The sequence below is a fragment of the Phodopus roborovskii genome, unplaced genomic scaffold (assembly GCF_943737965.1).
Source record: "Phodopus roborovskii unplaced genomic scaffold, PHOROB, whole genome shotgun sequence".
NCBI classification, from domain to species: domain Eukaryota; kingdom Metazoa; phylum Chordata; class Mammalia; order Rodentia; family Cricetidae; genus Phodopus; species Phodopus roborovskii.
The window spans coordinates 43,068,142-43,093,433 of NW_026126433.1; the positions used below are offsets into that span (position 1 = coordinate 43,068,142).

Below are 25,292 nucleotides of genomic sequence, written 5' to 3' on the forward strand. Positions count from 1 at the left end.
AAAAGACAGTAGGGTGGAAGACAAATAATTTCTTTTTCTTTTGCTTTCTTAATACAGGGTTTCTCTGTAGCTTATGGAGCATGTCCTGGAACTTGCTCTGTAGACCAGGTTGACCCCAAACTCACAGAGGTCTGCCTGCCTCTGCCTGCCCAGTGCTGGGATTAAAGGATTATGCCACCACCGCCTGGTAACAGTTTCTTAAAAAAAAAAAAAAAAAAAAGAGATTAATCCCCCATCCCCAAATAGCATCACAAATGGGATACAAATATCTTTAAATAGAAAGACTTTCCTCACTCATCCATTCGAATGCTGTGAATGTGCATTCATCAGGGGCCAGGAACAGTGAAACATACAGAAATAGAAAATGGACTCTCAGAGGAGAAAAGATCACAGCAACACGAAACACAGGCGGTGGGAGAGCATGCTGAGGGCCAACAGCAGGCCAGTGTGTCCATGTATGAATTCTATGGGATCTGTGCATATAGAGCACTGGAGATAGACACTCTTTAGGAAGTGAGATTTGAGCTCAGTTTGGGGGATGGGCAATTTGAGTCAGTGGATAAGTCATCTGACTGTCAGGCTGGGGAGAAATGTCTTTCCATGAGGGTCAGGGAGGAGCTTAATGGGGACAGAGGAAGTTGGAGTGAGAAGTATTTCCCCTGTCTGATTCCTGTCAATATCAATCAGTCATTCTTCCTACAGGAACCCCTTACCGGTTCATGTGTCCACAGCCTGGGGAGCTGACCAAGTCACTCTTCCCAGGCAAGAGCTGCTGATATGGGGGCCCTTCTCTGGTCACTCCTTCTGCTCCTTCAGGAAGGTGAGTGCTGCCTGTTGCTGCATAAAACTATCTCTGTACCCCTCTGCTCTACTTGGCCTTAGGCTAGTGAGACCTTTCCTTTGGGGATGAATGTGGCAATCCTTCTGTTGATAGCATCAAGGCTCATTCTCTAGCATGGCTATTATGACTTGCTCTGCAATAAATGTGGATGTGCATGTCTCACCGTAGTTGACTTGCATTGTGCTGAGTATGTACTCAGGAGTGATATAGCTGGATCCCAGGCTAGTTTGGAGGAACTTCCTTCTCATCTCCAAAGGATGGGGCATGACCTCATTGCAGTATGAAAGAGGAGGATACCTGGTGGACATGGATGGGAATGCAGTTCCAGAAGGACATGGAAAAAGGAAATTTTTAGATGGTGAAGAGATAAATGGGGACCAACCCTGGTCAACTCAGTTGCAATGGAAATCTAGAAATCTAAGAGGTAGCTAGAGTGTCAGACTGAGCATGGAAGCTAGAGAAGGTGTTCAGATGAGGAGAAGCCATAGCTACCATGCTAACTAGCCTTGGCTTCCCAGAGATATCAGCTGGGCTATATGCACCTCTTTTCAGTTGAAGGGTTTTCTGGAGATGATGAGGACCCTGAGGAAGTGGTTGCAGCTCTTCAAGAATCTATCATCCTCTCTCTGGAAATACCATCCAATGAAGAGGTTAAGGACATCATCTGGTTCTCTCAAAAAAACCTCGCCACAGTGGTACCAGGGAAAGAGGGACAGCCAGCCATCATCATGGTGATGGATCCTCGCTACCAGGGTCGAGTGGGCATCTCAGAGTCCAGCTACTCTCTGTATATCAGCAATCTGACCTGGGAGGACTCTGGACTTTACCAAGCCAAAGTCAACTTGAATATATCCCAGCTCTCTATCACAAAGTCTTACGATCTCCGTGTCTACCGTAAGTTTAGATTCCCATTATTCTGGCTTTCCTGAGTTTGGCATGACAGCTTGGGAGCTGAGGGAAGCTTTAAGAGGCTGAAACTAGAAGGAAGACTGCCTCTAGTGTTCTCTGTTCCAGGGCTTTAGCCACAGGGAGAGTGAGGTGGAACAAGGAGGCATTAGGCACTGAGGCTGTTTTCACAAACATCCACAAAGCAGTGAGAAAGATGAGGACCAAGTATAGAGTATCTAAAGCCCTTTCCCACTCAGGAGACTATGCATCCTCCAGATAAACAGCTCTTGAGCCCTTTATCCCCCTGTGTGATTTGAGGGTTACTAATAATTTCTTCCCCACTTGAACCAACATTTCTTCTCTCCACCTGCCACATTGAATCTACTTAGGAGCTTGGAGAGATGATTAAAATGTAAATGTCTTTGGAGGGCAGCAATATTTTGTACAATCAGAGAGACAGAAGAGGATCTGGAGGAAAGAGGGGTATAAAACTAATAGAATGAAGTTAGAAGGAGCCACTGGTGTACATCTGTCTAAGCAGATTCTCTGGGACCCCAAAACCACAAACGATGTGTTTGTTTTATCTCAAGATAGCAAGAATACCCAAGGCTTGAGAAACAGGAAAACAGATCCAACTTCAGAATGTTCACCAGATCATTGTGTTTTGTTTTGTTATTTGTTTGTTTTTCTCTTTTAGGGCGGCTGTCAAAGCCCCACATCACTGTGAACTTTAAGATCTCTGAGGAAGGCGCCTGTAACATATCCCTGATATGCTCTGTAGAGAGAGCAGGCATGGATGTGACCTACACCTGGCTTCCATCACAGGACAGCACTAACATTTCGCATGAAGACTCTGTCATCAGTACATCTTGGAGGCCTGGTGACACAGCACTTTCCTACACTTGTAGGGCCAGCAACCCAATCAGTAACAGCAGTTCCCGTCTCATCCCTGTTGGGTCCTTTTGTGCAGGTACCAGAACCTAAGGGACAATTTCTGAGCTTGTGTAAGTTCTGTGCTTCAGGACACCACCTCCTCCCATGCCTGGGGCTTTTAAGGAGAGACTCTAGAATATAGCATGCTCCTGTAGAGGGTTGCTACTGGATTGGGGAAGGACCCTCTCTAAGTCAACTGTTCTGGATTTCCAAAGGATTCTTCTGCACTTGGCTTGAGACTGATGGCCAGATATCAGTTCTTAAGATCTCAGTTCTTGAGTGTCTGTGCAGAGTAGGTATTTCTAGAGATATTTGCTATAAGACAGGGGCTGATTATTCACGCACAAACCTCCCTGTGACACTTTAGGTAGATGTCTGCCTTCCAAATTTACTGTTCTTCTAATGAACTCTTTTCCCTTCATCCTATCCCAGATCCTGGCTCTCCTGAGAAGCCTTCGATGTCCTGCCTCCTGGCTAAGGGCTTGATCCTTCTTTTCCTCTTGGTAATTCTAGCTGTGGTACTCTGTGTCTTTCAAGGCTGGAAAAACTATGAGATGTCAAGAGTGAGGAAACTCAAGAGAAACCGAATCAAACTAAGGAAGAAGGGGAAGCCTGGCCCTAGTCCAGTCTGATCACCCCTTGGGAACCCTTGTTACCTCTTAGCTTCCAGGGAAATCATCTGGGAGACAGGTGGGAGGGAGGATCAGGGTTGAACATCTGAAAGGGCCATATTCCTCAAGAGACACTATCTTGCAATAAAGTCCTCACCTCTCTGGAAGAGCTGTGCTTGATGCTTCTGTTTGTGCTGGGCAGCCTTGGGAAAACTGTTTTCCACCTTCACTACCTGTCTGGGTATCTTTACTGAAGCCCACATCCCTTCTCTGGCTTGCCTTTGGGCAGGAAACTGAATCTGCAAACCCCGTTAGAGTGAAGTGTTTGTTTTTACTACATGCATCCCATTCTTCACTAACCTAAGTCTTGTAATACTCTAAACTACAGAAAAGGCTTTCTTACCAAATGGAACTTGTGACAGCAGCTCATTCAGAATTCTGCATAAGTGTTCTATTCAAGCCAACTCTACCCCTATCCTCATTCTGACAGTTAACTTCACTTAACTTGTCTACCCACTGTACCAAGTCTACATAGAAGCTTTTCCACAGGGAGGTGATTGAGGCCCCTGCTCAGTCCTTCTCTGGGTTATAGTCGAGCTTAGTGGCTTCTGTTGTCTCCCTGATACCAGCTGCTCTGAGCCCTGCTGCTCACCGGAAGGAGTGACAACTCATTGGATCAATTACTAAGATCTTGTACCCTTGATTTTGTTTAAGGTCGACATTATTTAGCCGGGTGTAGTGGTACACACCTTTAATCCCAGAATTTAGGAGGCAGGTGGATCTCTGAGTTTGAGGCCAGCCTGGTCTACAAATCAAGTTACAGGACAATCAAGGGCTACACAAAGAAACCCTGTGTAAGTTGCTTTTGTTGGCCTTACTGGTTTGTTTGTTTGTTTTTTCCGTATAGATTTTCTGTTTGGGTTCTTCTGAGTGGAATCTTTGGTCAAAGTAGAGCTCTTTACTCTTGCTCTTTCCATAGTCCTAGGTTTGATGTTCCTATCATATGGTTTTCCCCAAATTAGATCTTGGGTATTTTACTTAGGCAACTGCCAGGGTTCAGAGGAGGAGGTACAAGAGAAGCCATTCAGTAAGTAATACATGAATTGGTGGAGGTGATATAGGATGCACCAAAGAGGGGCTGGGTGAGATCTTGGGAGACCTAGGTTTCACTCTTCTACTTTGCTCTGGGCTATGATACTGTGTTTACCCAACATCCATTGAGCCTCAGTTCAGATCCACAAGGAACACATACTTGAAAAGAAGGCATGGGTATAGCTTTTTGGAGTTCTTACAGAGATTCTGGGTCTCCTTTAAGTACTGAACAGTCCTGTCTTCAACAAAGGTCTGTAGCCCCAACTTCTGACACTTCCCCTTCCCATGTCCATCATAGGAGGTCCTCCAAAAGGGGAGGTCCTGCCTGTGCAAACTACCTGGAGTCTATTTTTTCACATAGAGGGCAGCCCATTTCTCTTGTCTTTAGGAGCTGGTATACAGAAAGCAAATAAAGAAATGAATAGTCCTTGTGTAGCTGGTCCAGGGATCTCCCTGGAATTGGCAGAATCCCTTATTCTTAGAGCCAATCTCTGAATAGAGAAAGCCCAAAACAGCCTGGAGAAGGAAGGCTTAGACTTTGAAGAGCGTATACCCTCAGAAGCCAGGATAGTCGTCTGGCAGCATGTAAGATACTCTTACTCATTATTCATAATAGGTTAATGCAAACTGGGGAATGGACATTCAAGCCAGACAGAAAGTACACACCAAGATGCCCATATTTGAAGGATCATAGCAACGAGTGACTGCCATGTCACACGCTGTGACACAGGGGTATGTGAGAAAACAGGCTGGAGAGGCATGTCCTGGAAGGTGAGAGGACCAGAGCTCATGGGCACATTATCAACAGACTCTTCAGGTCCACTATTCTCTGATATGTTCATCCAGAAATTGAAATATACAAGCTGGCTGATAATTAGATGCTGTTCTGGTTGGCTTGGATACATTTTTTTTCCAGAGGATTAATCACAATGGCTTAAGGACAAGCAGGAGGGAAATCTTTAGTTTTGACCTTTAGGGATTACTATCTTAAAAAATCAACTTCACTTCTGGAGTAAGAAGGGAATAGGTCATAGGACTAGGTTCCCTTTCTTGCAAAAACAAACCAAAACAAACACATAAGATCCACCAACCAGACAACAACAACAACAATAAATAATAATAATAGTAATAACAACAACAGCCAAGTTTTCGGGAAAAGCATGAACATATAAATTTTTAAAATTTGAAAACCATTTGAAATCTCATTTTATATAAACAACATATTTTAACATCCACATGAGATTAGTTTATCTACCAGAAACCACCACAGACAGCAGAAACGAAACTCTTGGACCAGTGGTGGGCCAGTGCCTTCTAACTGGTAGGGAACCAAGAAATCAAAGACTTCCCTTATGTTCTGTTCACTAACATGATGTCACCCACCATGCCAACTGTTAGGGCAGCCTACCATGCAAACTAACTGCAAAGCCTGGAGTTCTAGGTCTTCTAGGTCTTTGTTGGGGTAGTAGGAAAGACCATGTTTCTGCTCCAGCCTTCTTTTCCTTATCCAAGTTCTTTGTGTGGCTCAAAACACTCAAGCATTAAGACCTAAGAATGTTCCGGCTCTCAGGACTTACTAAGGATGGATAGCCAACTACAGCAATGGGATCAGATCCCGATGCCCACTGCAGAGTGTGTTAAGACAGTGATTCAGGTGTGCTTACAATCTTTCCCCAGAGTCTGCTCCCAACCCCGATTTCATTAACTCCATGACTGTGGAAGAAATGTCCAAGGGGGTGGGTTCCATGATTCAGGTTGGATCTGAATGCAGACCCTGAATGTGCCTAGGTGGCAATTCTTGGGCAAGTTCCCCCATCTGGTCCATGGGCTGTTTTCTCCCTAGTCAGAAGGAGCTGTACTCACTTCGCGGGCTTTCCGTGCAGAGTACAGGAGCAACGAACGAAAGCATGAATCTACCCCAGGGGTTGGCACCCTGCAAGGGGTTCAGTGAAGGATCAGTTATTTCATTCTTTCTCTTTCAATGTCCGTTGTTAGGGTGCCTGTCATTCCCCCCCCCCCCCCCCGGGCTTATTTTTCTAGGTCCTTGGTGCAACGAGCTGCCCCAGCAATCACACACTAGGACATCAGTCTTCAGGAAGCTACACACAGGGAGGCGCCAGGGCAAAAGCTGGGAGCTAGCCAAAACAGACAGGTATTTCCAGTCCAGCGAGAGGAAATGGGTGGGGGTGGGGATAAACAGAGGAGATCAGATGGGTCCCGGACTTGGGTGGATCCCCAGGGAGGGGGCGGGGAATCGTGCTCTCCGCCAGGTGCTCCTGCCCCTGGCTCAGATTTCAACCTTCGATGCCTACTTTGTGGAACGCTTGTTCGGAAAGGGGAGAAGGCCGTAGGTAAGTTATGAAGGAAGGAGGGTATGCAAGCAGCCTGCAAAGGGGGTAGGCTTCTGCGGCTATTGGTGTACGGATCGGTCTGACCCAGTAGCCCATCCGACTCGAGGCGGGAAGAGGCGACCAGCCTTCCCACGCTTAGTTGTACAGAGCTCCACGAGAGGGCGACTGGAGCCCACGTGCGACCGCGTCCTTCTGTCTCTAAACTACAACTCCCAGGCGGCTCGGGGGTCCCACCCGCCTTGCCCGGCCTCTGTTGGCTCCAATTGGACGCCGCGGGAGGGGGGGGGGATTGGCGGTCTCCAGGGCGACGGGAGGCGCTCGGGGCATCTGAGGCGGGGAGGCGGGTCCGCCCCCTATTGTGTGGCTGCGAGAGCAGAGCTGTGCGGTGCAAAGCAGGTGAGGGTGGGGGTGTCCTGGGGCGTTGAAAGGGGTATTGGAGGGGACATGGGGAGCGGTGAGGAGTTGTGGGAGACAGGGGGGAGCGGTGGAGCTCTAGAGAGAAGTGAAATTATCTGGGGAAGCAGAACTAGGGTAGTTCTGGGAGCGAAGTGGAATTACTGATGGGTGAGTGGGGGGTTCTCCGAGATCTGGAAGAGTGTTAGAGGTAATTTAGGGGCGTTCTTGGCGGGTTCCAAAAGAAAGGCGTTCCAGGAGCCAGAGAATGTGAGGGAAAAGAGAATTGTTGTGATAGACTATCTGAAGTGTATTGTGGGCTGAGTCCTGGAGGATTGGGGGGTGGGGGGGTTCTCGGGAGAGCAGGGTGGGGAGGGGGAGGGCAACTGGAAATTCTGGAGGAGGCCAGCCAGGGGTGCTTTTGAAGCGAGGACCTGCTGCAATTGGAGATCAGGTGTGAGAAGCTGGAATTTTGCAGACACTGTGAAAAGTGTATGGCTGGGATGGGAGTCCTAGGAGCGAGGCAGTGCTGGATGGGATGAGAATATCACAGGGACGGAGGGTGGGTGGGGAGAAGGAGTTGGAAAGGCTCCAGGAAAAGTGGGATACATTCTGGGGATGCCTGGGTCAAAAGATTCTTGGTCGAGCCAGAAGAGAATAATGACTTCTATATGGTACAATTGGAAGGCTTTCCAGGCAAGTCCAGGAGACCGGGATGGGGGCAGCAGGAGGCAAGGGAATTAAGTAGCCAGGCTCAGGCATACAGGGGCGATACTGCCCCGTGGAGGGTATTTTACAGACAATACTGAATTGCATGAGGCCCAGAAAAGGGTGGAGGCCTCAGAGCAGAGTCCACTGGGTTTGCCAGGCCCAGGTCAGGGCCCTTTGGCCCTTTGTGCCTGCCTTAGATGGTGAGGAGTTGGTACTGTTAGGAGTGCCTAGCTTACATGCTCCGGGGTTCATTTTGTGTATTCTAGGGACTCAAAGCCTTTTTGATTTCTCTTAGATCATGCCTCTAGGGTTAGGGAATGGAGGGCCTGGCAAATCCTGGCACCCCCAGGATACTAGAGAGGAGTGCGTGGGAGTAATTAGGGTGAGGCACAAAGTCGGGGTGTTTGGGGGAGGGCTCCTTGGCAGCATCTTGAAGAAAGTGACTACAGCTGCCAGCCCTGGATCTGTCCAGACCTGAAGGATGCTGCCCCCACCCCCCATTCTTCTGCAGGTGGGGAAGGGCAAGCTCCTCCTCTCCCAGGTCCCTGACTCACTCACTGCCAACAGCAGCGTTGATTGAGTGGAGAATGTCTCCAGGGTCCAGGGCTCAACACAGAGGGCGGGAAATGGGGTGAGGAATTGGATGTGGGTGCTCTGTGGGGGCACTCTCTACAGGATAAGGGGTTGGAGTCTATCTGAGATTTGTGCTAGACTAGCTGTCTGCTTCTGAGTAAGATCCTTGTGGTCCCTATTGGTCACACAGGGTGGTGGTGAATAATGGCCTTATCTGTTATCTGTTACCTTGTTGGTGTCAGGAAAAAGAAGTGTGAGGAGGCTAGCGCACCACAGTGGTCCTCATCTCCAGGACTTCCCCTGTGAGAACCCTTAGTTCTCTTTGCTCAGTTTGCTAAGAACATTGCATCACTTGCCAGGCATCCCCAGAATTCCTTTGCTTTTTCTAGGATCTGTTCCCTTACCTGTGTAGTCTTAACCGGACAGCTCTCTACTGTTCACATCCTGGCTTAATCTCAGGGCTTCAGGATGTCTGGTTTGGGAGCTAGGAGTATAGCTGTGGTAGTGTCTGGCAGGAATGAGGTCCCAGAGTTGATCCCCAGCAGTACAACCCAGACTTCTGTGCACATCCCCTCCTTTCCTCTCTGTCTTTGTTCTCCCCCCCCCCCGCACCTTGCTCTTCTGGTCTCCTCCACTGACCAACTCTTCTGTTGCCTTATATTTTGCATTTAGATCTGGTGGCTCTCCAGACTGGAACAGCTCCCTCAGGTGTTGCATGAGCTAGGCATTAACTGGAAGAGTGAGAGCTGAGACTGGTTGCCTGAGGCGGATCAGAAGGACCGATGCTCTCTGGGATTGCTGGGCAGCGGACATCCTTCCGGCCCCTCCATCTAGGCTCCTGTGGATAGGAGGGGCCGGGTGAGCAGGCCAGCTGGGCTATGATTTGGTGTCTCAGTCTGACCATCCTCAGCCTGGTCATCAGCCAGGGGGCTGACGGTGAGCCCCGGGGATTATCAGCTCTGTCTCCCTGGGATGTGACTGTTCACAAGGGGTTATCTGTGAGAGTAGGAGAGGGCTAGGGCTGGCTCAGAGAGGTTGGGGGTTCCTCCTGTCATGCAAAGTCTCAAGGAAACTAGAGAGATGTTGATGGAGTTTCCCCTCTCCATATCTCATTTTGACCCCTTGCTGTTCCCTCATGCTACCCACCACGTAGGTCGAAGGAAGCCTGAGGTGGTCTCTGTGGTGGGCCGGGCTGGGGAGAGTGCAGTTCTGGGCTGTGACTTGCTGCCCCCAGCTGGCCGCCCCCCTCTGCATGTCATCGAGTGGCTGCGCTTTGGATTCCTGCTTCCCATCTTCATCCAGTTCGGCCTCTACTCTCCCCGAATTGACCCTGATTACGTGGGTAAGAGTTGTCCTTAGGTGGGAGGTGGGAGTGTCACCCACAAAGGAGGGGCTGTGCAGGCTGCACTGTGTCCTCTCCGGTCGCATCTCCTGCTCCACTACCCTAACTGCTTAGCAAGCATGGCGTGCTCCCCAGCAATGCTAATTCACCGAAGGATTCATTTGTTTGTACACAATGCATGCACACATTCGAGATTTGATCTTTTAGCTATGTGTGATGTGTCACATGCACGGGAGATCCTACAACCCCAGTCCAGGTATCCATCCCAACTTGCTAATTGTTCTATCCTCATCTCACGCAACCGTCCTGACTCCATCTTGATCTTCTGTAGTTTCCCCACTTAGCCCTACGCTGGTCTCTGGATTGATTATCTGCCACTCTGTGTCTTCCCTTGCCTGCTGTCCAGAATGGCAGTTTGGAGGTTCCAGGCTCTTAGGGAGTGGGTTGAAGGGACAGCAGAGTGGGTAGGAATGTGGGAATCAGGAGCAGAGCGGTTCTGAGTCTCAGAGAGCATGAACACAGGTGAGGGGTTGCAGACGTACTGTGTAGACCTTCCAGTAGAAGACCACCTCTCTTACTGCACTCTAGTTTGTTCCTAACCCTGGATGGAGCCCCCTAATCTGAGTGGTTTACTGTAAGGTCTCAGAGGGCCTGTAGGATGGATCTGGGCTGCTGGGCAGGAGTGGGCGTTGGTACTTCCTTTTCAGAAATGAAATCCAGAAAAGGGCACCCGGAGAGATGCTGATGGGTACCTTTTCTGTTTCAGGTTTGAATCCTGAGGGAAATCCTGGGATTGGCTGGGCTCTTGTCACTGGCTGGTTGAGCTGACGGGAGGTGGTGCTGGCAGGTGCCTGTAGAAGAGAGTTTATTTTCAAACAGGGGGCAGTTATTGGCAAACAGCCTAGTTAGAGAGAGAGAGAGAGAGAGAGAGAGAGAGAGAGAGAGAGAGAGAGAGAGAGTGTGTGTGTGTGTGTGTGTACAGCCCTGGGGGCTTGAAGAAAGTGGGCCTCAATTAGCACAAGTAGAGAGAAACAACACAGGCACAGCTGGCCTCCCTGCCTGTGCCTGTCTGTGCCCAGGGGGTTTTGGCTGCAGGGCTGAGGCTGGACAAATTCAAATTATTGCCAGGCTGAGGCAAGGCAGGGGGGAGTGGAGGAGAGGCGGGAAGGGCTTTCCCTGGGACTCCACCTGGGAGATGTAAAGCTCTGCTTCTCTCTCTCGCTGCAGCATCCGTCTTGTATTGTCTTTTGGTGCCTGGGCAGATAAGCCAGAGATGGCTAGCTTCCCTGTCTACCTGTGGCTTTTCTCTGGTTCTAAGGGTTGGGAGTTGCAAGCCTTTGAGTTTTCCTCTTACCTCTACCCTTTGTTTCTGCTCTTGCCCCTGAGTGGCCTGAAGCTCCTGACCAGCCACATGGGTCCTGCTCTGGTGAAGACCCCAGAGGGGAGGCCTCTGAGCCCATTAACCCTTTATTGCTCCACAGTTCAGAAGGGGGCCTCTCAGCCTTTGTGCAGGGGACTCACAATTGCAGTTGCTAAGCAACAGGAGGTGGAGGTTGCTGAGGACAATGCTGTTCTGTCATAAACCCTGTGGGCAAGTGGAGGGGAGATGGCCTGGGACCCTATGAGGCTGGTGGCCTAGATTATAGGAGGAGTCATGAGAGAAATAGTAGCTTTGGGAAGGGCACTGAAGGGAAAGCTGGTTTTAGAGGGCTCTCGAAGCTGTGTAGCAGAGGAACCTAGATGTATAAACTAGTATAGAAGGAGTAAAAGGCAGTATACAATGATTGAGAACTAATAGGTCAAGTTAGCTACAGTATTTAAAGTATTAAGCATAGCACCAGGATGTGGGAAGCAGGCCAGGAATTGTGGAAAGGTATTCTGACTTAGGTTTCCTGGGATGAATATTAGACTAAGAATCAGTGAGACTGGCTCTTGGCCCTTGGTTTCCGCGCTAAGTTTCAGGGATGCTTGGCATAGCAGAGGGACTTCTGTTTCATGCCTATGCTGAGTCCCTCCCCTTCTTCTTTTGATCCCTTTAACCTGGCTGCCTTGATACGTCACCCCAGAATGGTTCTTTTGCCTCTGGCTTCATAGTACAGTATGTACACAGTCACTGCCATGCTCAACTTCTGTGTGAGCATACACTTGTCCATGATCATGGTTAAATTTGGTGTGGTTTCTTGCCTTTGCAGAGCCCGAGAGAGCAGACTCTGTCCTATGTAGGCAGATCTAAAATCCATTAGGTTTGGCCTTGCAGGTGGAGGACAGACTTATAGGAAATGGGTCCAGGAGACAGGAAGGTATAGGACGGCCACTCTGGTCACCTTCTTGTTCAGAAACACTGTAGCCTGGCAGTCTAGACCTCTTAGGGAGTTTAGTTTGTGCAACAAGCTGCACTGGATATTCCAGTTAACAGATGTCAGGACTGCTAGCCATTAGCTGATAACATTTAAGTGAAATCAGAGACTATTCAGTGCCCTGAACATTATTTGATTCTAATGTCAGTGTTCAGTGGAAAGTGCACTGACTTAGGAGACCTGACTTGATCTCCTAATAGCTATGCAATTTTGGAAAGAAGTTTAACATTAGTTCCTTCATCAATAATGGATTTTGGGGGGAGGATTAAATATGGTGGCTGTCTAATATTACATGGCTCATATTCAACGCTCAGTCTTTCTTCTTTCACTCTGGAGCTCAGAGATTAACATAATGAAAAGGTCTATCATGTGGGGCATGGAATAAGCTGAAGACTGGGGTCTGCTAGGCCCTGGCCTGGCAAATTAGAGTGACAGGAATCCTGCAGGTTTGAGGAAGGGTATTCTTTTTTTTTTTTTTTTTAAGATTTATTCATTTAGTATACAGTGTTCTGTCTGCATGTATTCCACCCAGCCAGAAGAGGGCACCAGATCTCACTACAGATGACTGTGAGCCACCATGTGGTTGCTGGGAATTGAACTCAGAACCTGTGGAAGAGCAGCTCTTAACCTCTGAGCCATCTCTCCAGCCCAAGGAAGGGTATTCTTATGTTAAATATTTACCCGCTAGGCCCATTTTTATCTTCTGGGTGGGGAATTATACACCTAGTCCTGCAAGCAAGTCCACCCATCTTAAAGAATCCACACCCTAGGGACCAATTGTTAGAAAAAAAGGCCTACTAGCCACCCAGATCCTATGGCTGTCATCTTTCCAGTGGCATCAAGGGCAAGCAGGCTGAGTTTCTACTTCAAATAGGCCACCCTAGGAGTAGAGTGCAAACAGTTTGGAGGGAGTGAGTCCCCAACAGCTTCAGGATTGCTACTGTTAGGGAGGGTTGGGATGGGCAGGACTCTGAAAGCATCATCTGGGAGCTACATTTGCCTGTCTTGTGAACTTTAGAAAATTCCATTTGTTCACAGCAAAGGTCAAGTGAGGATGGGCCACTGGTAAGTGTAGAGGGCATGGGAGCAGTTGGTCAACCCAGGTGAGAGTTGCTGCAGGTTTCCAGGTAGAAGGTGGCAGAGAGGGAAATAGTGATACTTAGGTAGGATTTGAAAGATGCAATGAATAACTATAAGGGAGGGGGTGATAGAGGAATCCAGGTTGTACCAGGTTCCCCGATAGGGCAACCTGGTGCATGGTGGTACGGTTCACTGGTGTGGAAGAGGAGAGGGAGGGATATGTTATCAGACTGAGCATAGACTTCTGATTTCAAATCTGCGTCTTCTTCATTTGTTTCATAGTGAGCCTTTATTTGATGCCAGGTGCTATGAACACCCCTCCTCTTTTATCTCTTGCCTTCTACCTCACTCCAGTTTTTCCCTTTCTCATTTTTTACTAATGAGGAAACTGAAGTTGGCAGGTTGGGTAACTTGCCCGTAGGAGCATACAGCTGAGCTGGACGCATGCCTGGGTATTTTGGGCTGCCAAGCATGTGCCTTTCTCACATACTGCTAGGGGACTTCTGATGCTGTCAGAGGAGGCGACTGAGGGACTGGGTGGGCATCTGTGGTTCTGGGGTGGGCTGTGGGTGCTGACCTGGTGGGAAGGAAGCTTCTTTTTGTGCTGGGGTGTGTGGCTGCATGTGGGAGGGGCTGCACGTGGTCAGTCAGCTGGGTCGTAGAGGGGATGGCATGTGTTGAGAAGGCTGCTGACACTGCTGCCTGGCTGCACTGGACTCTGGCCACCGTAAGGCGCTTAGGCCGCTGATAATAGCTGCGAGGGATTATGGGCTTTGGGAGTTGAGGTCTGGGGCCCTGGGAGGGCCCCAAACACTGCTGGGGATTCCAGGAACAGAGTCCTCTAAAAGCAGAAGTACCCACAGGGGACTCATACTCCCGTCTTATAAAGAAGCTCAGGGGAGGTGAATCTCGTTCATTCCTTTCCCTAATGGTCTGGGAGGTCTGGCGTATTTGACAGGAACATTCTGTCCACTAACCACGCGTTGATTTTCTTGGGTCTGGGTCTCAGCTGTTGAAAGGCAGGAGCAGTTGGAAGGACTGAGCATAGCAATCTGCCCTCAGTGACCTCAATCCTATCTGTTCCTCTGCAGACCCTCTCTCTTGGATAACAGGCCTAGGCTATTCTCAAGCTCTGGGAATGGCCCGTGGGACCAGACTGGGGGGCTCCTGCAGAGTCCGTCCATTCAGCACCCTTGATTCGGGACTTCCCTCCCCACAGGAAGAGTCCAACTGCAGACAGGAGCATCTCTCCAGATTGAGGGGCTCCGGGTAGAAGACCAGGGTTGGTACGAGTGCCGTGTGCTCTTCCTGGACCAGCACAGCCCTGAACAGGATTTTGCCAACGGCTCCTGGGTGCACCTGACAGTCAATTGTATGAAGCTGGGGGGGGGGCAGGCGGTGCAGGGAGGGAGGAGAATGATGGGACCCTGGTAGTGACTAGAAGAGGGAGCTCTGTTTGCATCCCAGTGCAGTGTGGATCCCCTACCCATCCTGGCGTTTGCTCACTGTGTTTGCTCATTTAGTGCTAGCCTCTTACCTCTGCCCTCCTTCCCACCCTTTCAGTTCTTCAAATAAAATCCAGTCAGCCTCTAGGCTCTGAGTCAGGGACTTCCACTCTTTGGTAGAGGTCATGATTATGGTGTTTGGGACCCTGAGTGATGCAGCTCACCCATGCACAGCACTTTTCATCTGAGACCTTTTCACCACGATAAGGGAGACCGTTGTAACCATTCCCATTTTATAGGTGAGATTGAGACAGAGAATTGGGTAGAGAGGCAGCTTGTGCCACCAATGCTTGAGAGAGATGAGTCTAAGACAGACACCTCCTGTTTCCCAGACTCCCCTGAGCACTTGGCTCTCCCCCTACCTCTGGACATGCAGCCAGTGTTAGGATGGTCCTGTGCCCCTGATACAGTAGGCAGGTGACCCTGGGCTAATATTCCGATGTGCCTGGGGAGGCAGCCACACGGAGATAAGGTTTCCCTGGCTTTTGAACACTGCTTTGTGGGCTGTTAGCCCTTCTGGCAGCCCCTGATGCCTCTTTTCCTCACAGCGCCCCCTCAGTTCCAGGAGACACCTCCCTTAGAAGTGGAAGTGAAGGAATTGGAGGCTGTTAGCTTGCGCTGTGTGGCCCTTGGCAGTCCCCAGCCTCATGTGACTTGGAAATTCCGAGGACAGGACCTTGGCAAGGGCCAGGGTCTGGTGCAAGTGAGTGGGCCCCCTAATGTGGGAGGGCAAAATTAAGAGGGCAGGGGATGGGCAGAAGCTAAGCTGGGAGATGGGTCGGAGGAGGGGCTTTCTATTACTTCCCTGAGCCTGGGGTGCTGCCTCCCTCTGCTGGCGAGTCCTGGAAGTGCAGGGTGTGAGACTGACCAAACAGGAAGGGCCTTTTCTTAAAGACACCTTACCTAGGTGCAGAACGGGACACTGAGGATCCATCGGGTGGAGCGAGGCAGCGCTGGAGACTACACCTGCCAAGCCTCTAGCACCGAGGGCAGCGTCACCCATACCACACAACTGCTGGTGCTAGGTGCTCTTTGGTGGGAGGGCTGGGGACCTGGGCCAGCTATGTGAGAAGACCTGACCTGTGTTGGGGGGAAGCACACAGAAGATGGCGGGGTGGGAGGTGGGGGGGCTCATATCTGAGGAAGGGGATCCTGTAGGGTGAAAGAAAGGTTGAGGAAATGAACATTTTAGTGCCCATCAGTGTATTACAGCAGAAAGGCCATGGACTAGTGTTAGTTAGGCCATGAACCGTGGGACTCTCCTGGGCCCTGGCTTTGTCATCTCAAGACAGAGGTTCATACCAACCTCTCAGGGCTTTGACAAGCACAGAAAGTGGCATGTAGTCATTCGTGCTCAGCTTGACCCCTTCGGAAGAGGCACAAAGGAGCTGTGTGAGGCAGGACTCTGTCTTCATAGCACCTGGTTTCCTGGAGGGAAACATTAATTTGTGAACCACTGGAGTGTCATTGTCTGTGGTACTTGACAAGAGCAGTGCTGGGGAATAGTTAAAGGACAGAGAGCCTGGCATCAGGAAGGCCCAAGGAGAAGTCCTGCCTATCTCTTTGACTTAGGATGAGTTCCCTCCTAATGTGTCTGCCTCCGAAACATCACTTTTTCATCTGCCATAGCACAAAGATGACGGTTGGCTCACTGGTCCTTATGAGAGCTCGACAGATGAGCAAGCAGAGCGCTAGATGCTCAGTATAGCCCGTGGCAGGTGCTCTCTGTGCGTCCTTGGGTCATTTCCCACTTGTTACTAACTGGCTGTGCACTGTGCACTGAGGCCCCAGGATGGAGAAGGCAATTGGTAGCTAGAGACGGGTTTGCAGAAGGTGTAGGGTTGGGTTAGACCCACTAGGGGCAGGGAATCGGCCTGGCATGGGGACAGCCAGTGCCCAGACTGGCCTGATGAAGCTGACATATGGAAACATGGGTGGCCAGGTGGGGGTTATGGGTAGGCACTGTGGAGGGGGGGGGAATTTTCTGTGAGCAAATAGGGTCCTTTCTACATGAATGGCCATTAGCGTTGAGGTGACAGGGAAATCTAGATCCTGGCATTGTTACAGTATCTTTGCTGATGTATGGGTACCTTTGTGGGAGACAAGGATGTGACAGAGACAGAGTAAATGAACAGAGTTAAAACTGACTCTCCTTCACGTACAGTTTCTAAGCAGAGAGGAATAGGGTAAATAGGGCTACCTGTCACTTGTAGTGAAACAAGGAAGACTTGGAAAAGGGATAGGTTTTTATCACATCTCCTGCTTCAGGCCCTCAAGGCCCTGTAGAACCATGTGCCTGTTACAAAGGGCAGAACCAGGAAGAAGCGTAGAAGTGTCCTGAGGGTTCTGGGAAGATCAGGGGCCGAGGACATCATCTCTCTGCCTTTCTACTGCCCCCAGGACCTCCTGTCATCCTGGTGCCCCCCAACAACACTACGGTCAATGTCTCTCAGGACGTTTCTTTGGCCTGCCAGGCTGAGGCATACCCTGCTAATCTCACCTATAGCTGGTTCCAGGATGGCGTCAATGTCTTCCACATTAGGTAGGGTAGCCTACCTTTTGGGTGGTGGAGTCAGGGGATTGATGAATAGTATCTGAGGGATTCCTCGTGTGGGCGAGGCCTGGGCCCCTCCTTACACTTGCCATTTGCAGCCGCCTACAGTCTCGAGTGCGGATTCTGGTAGATGGAAGTCTGTGGTTACAGGCTACTCAGCCTGAGGACACTGGCCGCTATACCTGTGTGCCCAGCAATGGCTTGCCGCATCCACCCTCTGCTTATGCCTATCTCACTGTGCTCTGTAAGTCTGGGCCACCACTCCTACCTGCACCCCTGGTCTGCTACCCCTCGAGACAGACCAAGACCTTGCCCTTCAATTTGACTCTGCCTTCTTTCAGACCCAGCACAGGTGGCAGTTATGCCCCCTGAGACACCCCTGCCCATTGGCATGCGGGGCGTGATCCGCTGTCCTGTTCGCGCTAACCCCCCACTGCTGTTTGTCACCTGGACCAAAGATGGACAGGCCTTGCAGCTGGACAAGGTATAGACTTGGGTCAGGGGAAGAGCTTAGCTAGGTGTTATTATGGTCAGAGGGCCAGCTGCAATGGGTGGCTGAGTGTAATTCATCGCTATGGTTAGGAAACTTCATACTTCTTACAAGATACTGTGCTAGGTGGTGAATGTGGGGGTATAACAAAGAAGTATCCATCCCTAGAGTGTAGCCTTGGAGATAGAGCTGCCACAGACATTGTTCTGTCTGGCCAGAGAAGGAACGAACAAGGCTTCGTTTGCTTTTAGGTCCGGTTGAGGAGAGGTCAGTAACAAATTCTGGAACTTTGGTGATATACCTTGCCGTGTGAGCACTCATTCCAGGCACAGGCAGGGTATAATGTGTTGGTGAGATAATGAATCGTAGGTGAGGTGGGAGCTACAGTGAGCACCTGTAGGAACTTGAGTGGTGTAGAAAAGGCTGGAAAGACAGGTTGGGTCCTAAAGGAAAAACTGCATGCCAACTTCGTATGACCTCATTCTAAGCTGATGGGGATCTTTTGTTTGTCTGAGGGGACTGTAAATCCCTGGAGGTGTCACATCTTTTCATCATAGTGTCCCCAGGGCGTTTGCAATTGTAGTTTTCGGTAAATTTTTGTTGAAAGGTAATAAAAGTCTTAAGGCAATAGCAGCAGTAGTTTTTGGAGGCGGTGGTGTGGTGTCAGGACTGTGAGTAGGAGTTAGGAGGGCAGCTGGAAGGCCGTGAGGCAGCTCAGATGGCCCGGGTGAGGTGAGGGGTTATGAAGTCTGAGCCAGAGAGGACCTGAAAACAGATAAATCTTCATACTCAGACCAGAATGACGGACAAGTATTTAGATATGGAGAGTGAGGGGCTGCACTTCAACCAGGAGAATGGTGGTGGTGAGCTTTATTATAGAAGAGGATTTTGAATAGGAGGAGATGCAGAATTTAGCACCAAAGTGCTGGGAGGACATCAGGGAACTCACAGCGGGCAGGGAACCCCATGTGGCTCAACTCTAGGGATGCGGTTCACGCACTTCTCCTCGAGTGACCCTGGAGAGAAGTGGAGATCTAGAGTCCCGAGAAAGGGTTAGGCCAAGACCCAGAGTTGATGAGTTGACTCTTGTCAAGAGAATTTCCTGTATCTCCTCCCCTCTTGCGTTGCCTCTCTCCACCCCAGCTTTGCCTCTGTTGAGTCTCTCTTTCTACATGTTATTTCCTCTGCTCACCAGTTCCCTGGCTGGTCTCAGGGCCCAGAGGGCTCACTCATCATTGCTCTTGGGAATGAGGATGCCTTGGGAGAGTATTCCTGTACCCCCTACAACAGTCTGGGTACTGCTGGACCCTCCTCTACAACCCGGGTGCTGCTCAAGGTGAGCCTTACAGCAAACCTGTTGTGGTGTGGCTTCGTTCTAAACCATGTTAAGGGTGGAGTCAGGCAGACAGGTGTGGGAGGGGCTCCTAAGTCTGTTTCTTGTGGTGGTCATAGCAACAGCCAGCAGACTATGCAGAGATGAGACTGGGCAGTGGGACATCAGTCACGTACACACTCACACAATGAGTTATCTGTCTCATCTCAAGCATTCTGCCTCCCTTGCTACAGGGAAAGGAGATAGGGGAGGGGGAGGGAGGGAAGGGGAGGGAGAAAAGGAGAAGGAAGAGAGGGAGGATGGTCTGAAGGGACTCATCTATCTCAGAGAGTCTGGCCCCAGCCCACCACTGCCCTGCAGTCCTACCTGCAGGGAGCAAAGACACAGAACTGAGGAGATGGAGAATGAGTTAAGAGACTAAGACAATATGGCAGGGATCTGGGAATGGGGGATATCCAAGCTTAGAGTTGAAAAGGGCTGTGTAAGAGGCCCCTCCCAATACAGATCTGGCCTGCAGGCTCCCCCGGCTTTTATAGAGCAGCCCAAGGAAGAGTATTTCCAAGAAGTAGGGCGAGAGTTACTCATCCCCTGCTCCGCTTGGGGAGACCCCCCTCCTGTTGTCTCTTGGGCCAAGGTAAGGCTCCTGAATCCTGCTCAGCTCTACCTGGGCCCATGCCCACTGTCCCCCTTGGTTGTCTTTTGGGAAGGAGGATGTGTGAAGGTACAGGCTGTCAGAGGCAATGTGGGGAGGAGACAAGTTACCTGGAGAGATAAGCGGCCCCCTTGGTGAGGGGTGGCTGCATGTGTCCTCAGGGCTGACTGGTGGTTCTGTAGGTGGGCCGGGGGCTGCAGGCCCAGGCCCAGGTGGACAGCAACAGCAGCCTCATCCTTCGACCTCTGACCAAGGAGGCCCATGGACGATGGGAATGCAGTGCCAGCAGTGCGGTAGCCCGAGTGACCACTTCTACCAACGTCTATGTGCTAGGTTAGCGGCCTGGGAGTGGGCTGGGACTCGGGGAGCCATGTGAAACGGGAGATGGGGGTATTGTTCTTGGGAGGTATAGTGGGGATTTGTGGGTATGGGGTCCCCCAGGATAATGGGTGGAGGACAGAACCTCCGATTTACTCTTTATTTACCCTACTTCAGGGTCCTGATCATCATCCCTCCCTCCATTCCCCCTACCCAGGCACCAGTCCCCATGTCGTCACCAATGTGTCTGTGGTACCTTTACCCAAGGGTGCCAATGTCTCTTGGGAGCCTGGCTTTGATGGTGGCTATCTGCAGAGATTCAGTGTCTGGTATACCCCACTGTGAGTGACTGTCCCTGACCTCATCCTGGATCTACCTGGCCCCCTGCCCTTCCTCCTTCCATCCCTCTGTGTCTAGCCACGTGCTAGCTCTGCTACCTATTTTCATAGATTCTTAACATTGGGGCCGAGGTCCTAAGACTTTGGTGGTTGAGCAGAGGGGTGAGGTCAGCTCTCCGGACCCTACACCATCCCTATCTTCTTGCTGATGAGATTGCCTTATATTCCCCAGGGCTAAGCGTCCTGACCGAGCCCACCATGACTGGGTATCTCTGGCTGTGCCTATGGGAGCTACACACCTCCTAGTGCCAGGGTTGCAACCCCATACTCAGTACCAGTTCAGTGTCCTTGCTCAGAATAAACTGGGCAGTGGGCCCTTCAGTGAGATCGTCCTGGCTATACCGGAAGGTAAGAGGTCCCCAACCCTGTGTGGCACAGAAAGGCATGGGGAAGACCTGCGGTGGAGATGGCACAGTGATGCTGAGCCACTTGGGGCCCAGAGAGGGTCCAGAAAGGCTATGGCACAGTGTGTGTGAGTTGGGGAAGGCCATAGGAGGGGTAGGATGAAGGGCCCTGAGACTCTTTCTTATTCCTCATTTGTCCGTCTGTCCCATCCAGGGCTTCCTACCACACCGGCTGCCTCTAGGCTTCCTCCAACAGAGATGCCACCTCCCCTGTCCCCTCCCAGAGGTTTGGTGGCAGTACGGACTCCCCGGGGGGTACTCCTGCATTGGGACCCCCCGGAACTCATCCCTAAGAAACTGGATGGCTATGTCCTTGAAGGACGGCAAGGCTCCCAAGGCTGGGAGATACTGGACCAAACTGTAGCAGGCACAGAAATCCAGCTGCTGGTGCCTGGCCTCATCAAGGTGTGTGTAGGAGGCAGGGAAGGTCCTCCTAGGGACTTGACAGTGTCCTCTTCTTTCGTGGTCCCGTCTTCTCATCCTGACTTGGCCATTTTCACCTCCTGTCCTACCTCATTCTGACATCCCAACTGTGGTCTTTACAAAAGGGACTGTGGTGGGCAGTGCTGGCCCTGACCCGCTCTGTGGCCCTCCACCTCTAATCCCCAGGACGTGCTCTATGAGTTCCGCCTCCTGGCCTTTGCTGATAGCTATGTCAGTGATCCCAGCAACACAGCCAATATCTCCACTTCTGGTGAGAACCCCATGGGAGGGAAAGATGCTGGAGGTTATATGGGGATTCACAGTCCACTGACTCTCTTTCCTGTCCCTTTGCCCAGGCCTGGAGGTGTACCCCTCCCGAACACAGCTACCAGGTCTCCTGCCCCAGCCCGTATTGGCTGGTGTTGTGGGTGGGGTCTGCTTCTTGGGCGTGGCAGTCCTTGTGAGCATCCTGGCTGCCTGCTTCATGAATCGACGCAGGGCTGCCCGCCGCCACAGAAAACGTCTGCGCCAGGGTAGGTACCACCACTCTCTTCCCTAGGCTGCCCTCACCCCTCCACCCTCATCACAGGGACCCTATTACTTCTTGGCCACATGAAGGGCTGCCCACCCACCAGCTGCTTTCTACTTGGTCCTGATGCGGCAGCCTTCAGATCTGATACCTGCTGGCCCTTACGTACCCTTTTCCCAGTTGGATGGGAATGAGGCTGAGGGTTATATCCCTGGAGCCTGGGCGGAACTTTACCTGGACCACCTGCTGCTCTCCTGTCCTTACAGAACCACCGCTGATCTTCTCCCCACCTAGGAAGTCAGGTCCACAGTAAGTCCTTTATTTCTTTGTCTTCCTTCTGCCTTCCCGTCGCTTCCCATGTTGTACACTGGCTTGGGGACTAGTCCCATGTTTATTTTCCTTCTGCCCCCTACCACCTGGTCCCACCCTTGCTTACCCTCCCTAGCTCTGCTCTGTTGTGCAACAAACCTTGCAAGGCCAGACCCCTATCTTCTGTCATTCCTCAGCTCTGCTCCTGGCTCAGACAGCCCTGACAGCGTGACCAAGTTGAAGCTCCAGGGCTCCCCAGCCCCCAGCCTACGCCAGAGTCTGCTTTGGGGGGAGCCTGCCCGACCTCCTAGCCCCCACCCTGATTCTCCAGTTGGTCGGGGACCCTTACCCCTGGAGCCCATTTGCAGAGGCCCAGATGGCCGCTTTGTGATGGGACCTACTGTGGCCCCTCCACAAGAAAGGTTATGCTTGGAGCGGGCAGATCCTCAGACCTCAGCCAAACGCCTGGCCCAGTCCTTTGACTGTAGCAGTAGCAGTCCCAGTGGGGTCCCACAGCCCCTCTGCATTGCAGACATCAGCCCTGTGGGACCGCCTCCTGCGGCCCCCCTACCAGGTCCAGGACCCCTGCTCCAGTACCTGAGCCTACCCTTCTTCCGGGAGATGAATGTAGACGGTGACTGGCCACCTCTTGAGGAGCCCACACCTGCTCCACCTCCAGATTTCATGGATACTCAGCCCTGTGCGCCCTCCTCTTTCCTTCCACCACCTGACTCACCTGCAAACCTCAGGGCAGCGCATCCTAGGACACTGATGGGGGTTGGGGCCTCCTCAGAGCTCCCTTACACGGCTTTGGCTGATTGGACACTGAGGGAGCGGGTGTTGCCAGGGTTTCTTCCTGCTGCCCCTCGTGGCAGCCTCACCAGCCAGAGCAGCGGGAGAGGAAGCGCTTCCTTCCTGCGGCCCCCCTCCACAGCCCCCTCTGCAGGGGGAAGCTACCTCAGTCCAGGTCCAGGAGATACCAGCAGCTGGGCCAGTGGCCCTGAGAGGTGGCCCCGAAGGGAGCACATTGTGACAGTCAGCAAAAGGTGAAGGCGATACCTCCCATTCTTGCCCTGGCCTTCCATTCTCCTGCCCTGTCATTCCAGATCATTCCAGATCCCGCCCCCGCCCCGCCCACCCACACTCTTCACTTTCCATGTTCCACTCCCACTCTGAGGCCAGACAACTCCTCTTAGAAACTCCACCAAGGCCCCGGATGCTCATCAGTGTGATTTCCAGGACCCCAGGTTCACACTTTGCTGGGTGCCCCCTGTTCCTCTGTTCATATGTTCTGCTGTCCTTTTTAACAGGAGAAACACTTCTGTGGATGAGAACTATGAATGGGACTCAGAACTCCCCGGGGACATGGAGCTGCTGGAGCCTTGGCACCTGGGCTTGGCCAGCTCTCGGTCCCGCCCTGAACTCGAGCCAGAACTAGGTATGTGAACTTCCTGGCTGGCTGAACTGTTCCATACTCATCCTTCCATGTTCCAAGCTGGTCTGTCTATTCCCAGTCAATTCCTGAGTCTCAGGCTCCCTGCCCTGGAGCGTCTCTCGATCTTAAGGCTTATTGCATGCAAAGGCCCTTGAGAGCCTCCGGCCCACCTGAGCCCTTCACCCATGAGTCACCATACCTCTCCTCACATGGTCCCGCCTTCCCTTTGAAGGTATGAAGACTCCAGAGGAAAGCTGTCTCCTGAATACAGCCCATGCTCCTGGCCCTGAGGCCCGCTGTGCTGCCCTTCGGGAGGAATTCCTAGCCTTTCGCCGCCGAAGGGATGCTACCAGGGCCCGGCTACCAGCCTATCAGCAGTCCATCTCCTACCCTGAACAGGCTACTCTGCTATGAACACACTTAGTGTGAGGCTAGGAAAGGCGTATGGGTCTGCAAAGTCTCCAAGCTCGGGCACTGCTCCCCATCCCTTTGTACCCAGGCATAGACCCTGATGGTGGCCTGATGATAGGCTTCATTGAGCTTGGTGCTGAATGAATGTATTGACTTTTAGTTGAGACTGGGGGTTGAAGTGTGTGTGTGTGTGTGTGTGTGTGTGTGTGTGTGTGTGTGTGGTTTATAGTATGGGTGCAGTTTATAGTTTAGTATTTTTTTTTTTTAAACTGGTGAATAAAAGTCTGAAAACTGTTTCTCTGTTACCTGTCTTTGTGTCTAAGAGAAGCGAGAAAGTCCCGGGACCTGAATGGAGAAAGAAGATTGTGAATGGGACACATTCAACCATCATTCAAAGAATAGTTGTTGAGTGCCTTGTAGGGTCATCTAGCAGGGATTTGTTGTTAGGCTAGAAGCCAGGAGAAAATACAGAATTCATGGAGATAATGCTTTGTCCTTGGGGGATTCTTTCTGGTCAGTGAGGCAGACAGATGTGTACAGCAGACCAAATTCTGTGATAAAGCCGGAAGCTGGTAATCACATTGGCATAAAGACTTCCTGGGACCCTCACAGAAGATTGTCAGCCTTCCCTCTGTGCCAAGCACTGCTCTCCCTACTCTTTCCAAGCAATGTTTAGGTCTCCACAGCTTTGAGTTTATTTTGTAGACTGGGCAAATAAGCAGAAGGTGCTTTTGTAATTGGGCAACAGCCACACAGCAGGTAACAGGCAGAGCCGGTGAGGTGCCAGTGAGAAAAGGGAAAAGCTTCCAGGCAGAGGAACCGCCTGAAGGCACAGAGGACAATCGAAATGGCATTCCTTAGGTCTGAGTGGGACTGGGAATAGAAAATGCAAAGGTCAATGTGGAACTAGCCACTTTTTAAAATATCGGACTCAACAGAGGCCTCCCCCATAATGTGAAGAAAGAAATAACCCTGGTGGGATTTTAAGTGGGGATCCATTAATTGAAGCCTGAAAGAAAAAGTAAAAGGTGTCCTGGACACCCCTAAACTATTGTTCTCCACCCTAGGGGGCAGAAAAATGCCTGCCAGCTTCCCCCATTAAAGCCCTCTCCCTTTTGATCCCGCCGAGATTTAAGGAGAAATGTCAGGTTATTAAACAGGAGATGGAAGGGAGAGAGAAAAGCTGGGTCTGAACCCCAGGTTTTAAGCCCTACCACACCCCTTGGGCCCTGGGCAAGGGGTGACCTCACTGTTAGTTTTTGCCCAGGCTTGAAGTTAAATGGCAAGCAGAACCACGTGGGGGTGCTGTCCCAGCCTGCAAGCCCCAGTCCTGTCACACCCTACTCAATCCTGGGGGAA

At 51.2% G+C, this 25,292-nt stretch overlaps 2 protein-coding genes across 2 annotated transcripts; both read left to right on the forward strand.

Moving 5' to 3' along the window:
• The first annotated feature begins 661 nt into the window (after window positions 1–661).
• Window positions 662–3,440, forward strand: Slamf9 (SLAM family member 9). Its single transcript, XM_051186334.1, has 4 exons — window positions 662–820; window positions 1,394–1,735; window positions 2,427–2,699; window positions 3,095–3,440. The coding sequence occupies exons 1-4, from the start codon at window positions 778–780 to the stop codon at window positions 3,292–3,294; spliced, it is 858 nt and encodes a 285-aa protein (XP_051042291.1). The 5' UTR covers window positions 662–777; the 3' UTR covers window positions 3,295–3,440.
• Window positions 3,441–6,589: 3,149 nt separating this feature from the next.
• Igsf9 (immunoglobulin superfamily member 9) lies at window positions 6,590–24,064 on the forward strand. Its single transcript, XM_051186333.1, has 21 exons — window positions 6,590–6,716; window positions 9,066–9,329; window positions 9,547–9,735; window positions 14,392–14,544; window positions 15,226–15,380; window positions 15,585–15,702; window positions 17,078–17,219; window positions 17,330–17,475; window positions 17,573–17,715; window positions 18,917–19,057; window positions 19,572–19,688; window positions 19,889–20,039; window positions 20,242–20,365; window positions 20,595–20,770; window positions 20,981–21,231; window positions 21,436–21,520; window positions 21,606–21,782; window positions 22,045–22,087; window positions 22,285–23,133; window positions 23,398–23,525; window positions 23,755–24,064. Exons 2-21 carry the CDS (start codon window positions 9,272–9,274, stop codon window positions 23,934–23,936), a joined length of 3,528 nt encoding a protein of 1,175 aa, XP_051042290.1. The 5' UTR covers window positions 6,590–6,716; window positions 9,066–9,271; the 3' UTR covers window positions 23,937–24,064.
• The last annotated feature ends 1,228 nt before the right edge of the window (window positions 24,065–25,292 follow it).